This window comes from Cyprinodon tularosa, unplaced genomic scaffold (assembly GCF_016077235.1).
Source record: "Cyprinodon tularosa strain WSP-4 unplaced genomic scaffold, ASM1607723v1 ctg76, whole genome shotgun sequence".
NCBI lineage: Eukaryota > Metazoa > Chordata > Actinopteri > Cyprinodontiformes > Cyprinodontidae > Cyprinodon > Cyprinodon tularosa.
The window spans coordinates 1218504-1224534 of record NW_024039518.1 but is presented as its reverse complement, the minus strand read 5'-3'; the positions used below and the strand labels follow the sequence as shown (position 1 = coordinate 1224534).

The 6031-nt window shown below is 36.9% G+C and overlaps 1 protein-coding gene across 1 annotated transcript; it reads left to right on the top strand.

The window, feature by feature from the left end:
* The first annotated feature begins 1686 nt into the window (after window positions 1-1686).
* On the top strand, window positions 1687-5332 carry cldn15a (claudin 15a). The gene is made up of 5 exons (XM_038270274.1): window positions 1687-2065; window positions 2328-2492; window positions 2748-2829; window positions 2918-3025; window positions 4730-5332. The coding sequence occupies exons 1-5, from the start codon at window positions 1849-1851 to the stop codon at window positions 4824-4826; spliced, it is 669 nt and encodes a 222-aa protein (XP_038126202.1). The 5' UTR covers window positions 1687-1848; the 3' UTR covers window positions 4827-5332.
* Window positions 5333-6031: the final 699 nt, after the last annotated feature.

The following is a 6031-nucleotide window of genomic DNA, read 5'->3' as shown; positions in this document are numbered from 1 at the left end:
GCAAAGAGTGTCAATACCATTGACATGGTAAATATTAGGTTTTTCTTTGTTTTCCTCCCAATGATTATATTTTTAAATATTTTTTATCATTTGCTGTTTTGCATCAGCAGTAAAATGTTTTTTCACTTGATGAATTTCCTTCAGGAAATATTCCATTATATGTACTTAAACTTTAGGGGTGCCAATAATGGTGAACAGGGCTGTATAAAAGTGGTTTCATGTGGATTTAATGCAGGAGATATGGAAAAATATTTGAATATAAAACCCTTTACTACAAGAGGTGAAATCATTTCCGTGGCCTGTGATCTCATGACTTTGTGTGTTATAACTATGTTCTTCTCTATTACTTTTTTATTGAGTTGCTGAATAAAAAAATAAATATGTCTTAGCGCAAATGACTCTAAAACTCCTTGAATGTGAAAAAAAACAAACAAGTTAACACAGATAATAATCAAAAAACAATTTTAAATGTAATTTAATGTAGTTTAACTTTTCTTATCTCATTTAAACTGTCTTATTTTCATATATTTAGTCCTCTTTGTACCTGTAAGCTTTCTTCCGGTCAACTTGTTTTTGCCTCTGTTACACCAGAATGTCCGGATTATAGGACAATTACAGTATATTTCTATTCTTTGCTCTTCTATTCTGTTCTATTCTATTCTATTCTGGTCACTAACTTAAACATGTTGACATAAAAAAATAAAAAATTTCTTTCCTGAAACTTGACCAAGAAAAAGTACAGCCCTGCTTTATTGTCGGTCTATTTTTGGATCCTTGTTGTCGACCTTTAAACAAATGAGTTTGCCTCGTTATAAATCTTCTTAGTTCTACACGTTTGACACCTCAGTCTCAAATACAGGTTAACATTTATCTTCAATACTATCAACCAGGTCAACTAAAAGCATGGGGTGGATTTGCTGTCGCTGACCCAGAGGCCCCACACTCAGTGTTATTAATGACCTTCAACAAACAGAGAAATGACAAGATGTACTAAAAAAGTGGGAACTTTGATTTTCCACATGGCGACATGTTATGCCTCCAGATTATTCCGCTTAGGTGATGACATTGTTCTTAAAAGCTGGGCGTGACACTAGGTGAATGTGTCCTCTTGTCCTGTGGCCTTGAGATGTTCAAATCGATTCAATAAAACCATTCTAGAACCTCTTGAAACCACACCTTATCGTGAATTACATGTTTAACACCAAAAAAAGCACAACATTTGGTCTGTGTAAGGAACACAAAATAGCAGAGTATCAACTTTTGCTGATAATATTTGATTGATTGTTCAAGCTGCCCTAAAAATTCATGCAAAAGGAAACCTGTTCGTTGTTTTGATAACATCGATAAAAAATCAGCAAGTCATCAACGTAAATATTCACCTACAGGTGAAAAGTAACATATTAGAGGGAAAATAAAATAAAAAAAAAGACATTAAGGTTGAGTGTCGACCATTGGACCTTGAGAGTGAGCCGATAAACACCTGTTCAGTTTCAGGGGTGTAAAAAAAAAAAAAAAAGGAGATAGGGTGTGTGTGTGTGTGTGTGTGTGTGTGTGTGTGTGTGTGTGTGTGTGTGTGTGTGTGTGTGTGTGTGTGTGTGTGTGTGTGTGTGTGTGTGTGTGGGAGAGAGGAAGACAGAGGGAGAGGGTAGGGGGAGGAGAAACAGGCAGTCATATAAATGATTATACATATCTAAGGACCCACACACATCTCACACAAGCTATCGTCAGCAGAACTCACTCATTTGGGAGCTCATTTCTTTCCCTCGAGACAAGCAAGAAACATACGTGGATCTGAGTATCTGTCTTTGTTTTCTTATTACCCTAAAAGTTGGACTTAAGGAGGCTGCCATGGATCCAATTGTGGAAGTAGTGGCTTTGATACTGGGGTTTGTTGGGTGGGTGATGGTTGGGGTGGCGCTGCCGAATCGGTACTGGAAGACATCCACGGTAGATGGGAACGTCATCACCACCTCCACCATATATGAAAACTTGTGGATGTCCTGCGCCACCGATTCCACTGGGGTCCACAACTGCAGGGAGTTCCCCTCACTGCTTGCTTTGAGTGGTAGGTTGTTGTGTTTTTACCTTAAAAAGATGCAGCGGCAGATATTTACTCTGCTAATTCGCATTACCAGTTACTTTTATTTCGAAGGATCTATGTAAAAAATTTATGTAATGAGATGTAGACGTTAAATGATAAGAAGATTTTATAGGTGTGAGGAAACTATAAAAAATAAACTATAAAACTTTCCTCCGTAGCACCACGTGGAATCAGGACTAAATTTGCTCTGTTTTTTTTTTTCTTTTCTTCTGGTTTATTCATTAAGGTTACATCCAGGCTTCCCGTGCCTTGATGATTGCATCCATAGTGTTGGGCACCTTTGGTCTGGTGGGGGCACTCATAGGAGTCCAGTGCTCGAAGGCAGGAGGAGAAAACTATGTTCTCAAAGGGAGGATTGCAGGCACCTCCGGGGTGCTTTTTATGCTGCAAGGTAGTAAAACCTCCAACAAAATAAATATATTTAATAATGTCCTTCCAAGAAAACTGCTGTCTGATTATGACACTCTTGATCCGCTGCTCTATAAAAAGTGGAGATAAAGAAACTTATCTAAAAAGATAATAACTCTGGATCAGGTTTTATTGCATTTAACATAATTTTTTCATATTGCTCTCACTGATTTCCTTAAAGAACAATGTTTAATAGTCTGGCGGCTCTCTAATGATTTTTTTTATATTCTATGAAAAGGCCTTTGCACCATGGTCTCTGTGTCGTGGTATGCCTTCAATATCACCCAGGAATTCTTTGACCCCTTCTACCCGGGAACAAAGTAAGGTGCTACAGAGGAGGTGTCTAACGGTTACATAGCTGAACTTTTAGACAGAGCGTGGTTTGATGGTTTGCTTTCCCTGTCTTAGGTATGAAATAGGAGAAGGACTCTACATCGGCTGGTGCTCGGCTGTGCTCGCCATCGCCGGAGGAGCCTGCCTCACATGCTCTTGCAAAATAGGCAGAGAGGAAAAATAGTGAGTTCCACTTCATTTTTTTTTAACATTCAGTGCAGCTGAAAAAAACAGGTATCTGTTAAGTATGAAATCGCACTTTGACTAGGCCATCGACCAATGTGTTGTTGATTAACAGCAATTTTTTTTTTTTTAATCTTAGCTTCTTTTATTGCCTAAAGATAGACCAGCATGTTTGAATGGCTGTCTACTTGGCATAACATTGTGAATTATCCTATGAAGGGCATCTTTTCTGGAGGTTTGAGGCAACGTTTTAACAAACACAGAACAATAAAACCCAATTAGAATTTATGGCAACACCGCAGAAAGGTTTCTGTAATGTTGAAATACATGAAAAAAGTTTTTTTCATTTGTTTGGCCCTTAAGAACAAGACAAGTAAGTATAGTATTCCATCATATTTGGTTAGTTTTACTACTGAAAAGAAACAAACATCTATGATTCAAACATGTCCAGTCAAAGGTATAGTGGAGGATGTTCTTTTTCTGGGTGGAGCATCAAAATAAGTGGTCCTCCTAACTGTCAATAATTCTGGTGATACTAGGACGTCCTACGTGCTCATCCCCATTTTCATTGACCTATGGTGAGTCTGATGCAGCGGAAAAATTGCAAATCTTCTTTAGGAAATTAAGCTGTATGATCGATGAGAACAGCACCTTTTAAACAGAGCATGCACAAGGAGAAATGGGCTTGTGCACGCTCTCACTCGTGTATAATGGGTGTTTCCTCTCGGGAGCGGGTACAGGGTTGTGCATGTGCATTTTTTTTTTTAAGCAGAGAGGGCGAGTCTTTTCAAAAATTTTAAGAAAATCCTCCACTATACCTTTAAGTACCCTTATATTATTTCATAAAAAGGAAAAAAAAGAAGTATACTAAATAAAGAAATGACTCACATAGTTTTCAACAGGCTGACATAAAGTAAAAAAAAAAGCAATCTGTATCTGTAGATTTCAAGTCAAACAGAAAAAATGTTAAATCCACCTTTCCAATGGCCTTTAAGTAAAAAAAGTATTTTTTTTTTTCTTTTTTTTTTTTTTTAGAATATCAGTGAATTTTGTGGATAAAAAAAATAAAAACAAAGGTAGCGTTTAAAGCTGTAGAGATCTGACCCCTACCTAGAGTTAAACTGACAGTTAAACAGTGGCTCTAAACCGCTAGCGTTTAGCGCCACCTAGTGTTTTGGAGAATGAGAAAGTCAGAGATCCATCATGAAATATTTTTTTTTTTTCCTAACCCAATTAATGCAATGGTAAGAGAAATACCAACTGGAGGTTTCATAGAAATTCAAAAGAGCCTTTAGCAGTCAGGTTCAGGTATTTCAAAACAACTAATAATATAATCATTAAATGAAGAATAAGGTCTGAGAAATATTTCTAAATCTAGCAATATGACAGAAACAGTGGACATTTCAATCTTAATGAAGAATGACCAGTTTTCAGAAAACAAAAACATCACATGAGCCCAACTCCTCACGCTAACTATCCAGCAGAGTGGTGAAAAAAATTATTATACAGGACATTTTAGTAACAGCCCTTTATCTGAAGACATAAAGATTAACCTTTTTACAAACCAGTTGATAAATATTTTAAAAATTTGATAGGTCTATTTCTGCAAAACAAAAACAAGAACAGTGTGTACATCTATTCCTCTAAAGACGTACAGTGCATTACTCACAACCATCAACTGTATTTTGTTTTTGTTTTTTGCAGCCCGTTGCCTTATCAGAGCAGAGGAACCGTGTACTCTGGAGCTGCACCAAGCAGGAGTGCAGCAGCCAGCACTTATGGACGAAACGCTTACGTCTGAGCTGGATGGGATTTATCTGCTGTTTTTATCACCTCACTGTTATTCATGTATATAAACTATTCATTGTTTTACATTTTGTGCAGTCCACAGCTCACAGTGGGCACTAAGTCAGTACCACTCTGATGTATATAGTCCTAATCTCTAGAGGAGTTTCCTGTACAAATATCCTGATCATTGATAAGACTGATAACACTGTGAATGCTGTACAAAGCTATTGAATTTTTGCTTTCCATCGTGCTGCCACACAGGCTGAGTCCTTTCAGCGATTTTTGTTCATATTTCCCTGATAAAAATCAACATGAGGATGTTTACTTAAAGATTAAATCATGCTTTAATTGGCATAAATAAGAACAGAAATTTCTGAGGTCAAAGGAGAGAAGATGAACATTTATTTTTGGTTTTGTTTTGTACAGTTTTGTAAAGTAAGATAGGATGGGAAACAGATTATTTTTGTTTCAATTTGAATGTTTTTTACAACTTAACAAAATAAAAAGTGTAACGTTTGATATTGTAGCTTCGATTTATATGGCTGTGATCACAGGGAGTTGACATGCTGATATTTTTTACAAGAAAATATTTCCACAGACATAAGTTATTTTTATTTGTAGATTAATACTGAATTTATCACAATCAACTAGTATTATAGACATGTGTTCTTTTGATCATCTATCTTCTGATCTCCTTACTTGAGTTAAATTTCTATTCATGTTCTTTTACATTGGCTTCATAAAACTGATAGATTCGACTCTTATATGAAAGTTCTCACAAACACAGATACGACTATTATTAAAAGCTTTTATTTCAAACATCAAATTCAAACAAAATATAATTTTAAAATTTAAATACAGAGGGTTTTCGTTATGTGTGTAAAATCAAGTTGATTAGTGGTTACAGTAACTGACAGTCAGCACAGGACAGTAGTTTCTAATGACGAAAGCTGTGTATGTTTTGCCACTTATACGCCACTGTGTGGCATCCGATGAAGGAGTTAGCTAACTGGAGGGTTATCGGTTCCAAGCCCTGCCTCCTACTTTCAGTGATGTTATGTCCTTTGGCAAGACACTTCACCTGGATCGCCTACTGATGGTCGAAAAGACCGGTGGCGCCAGTGTACGGCAGCCTTGCTTCTGTCAGTGTGCCCCAGGGCAGCTGTGGCTACAGTGTAGCTTGCCACCATCAGTGTGTGAGTGAATGGATGAATGACT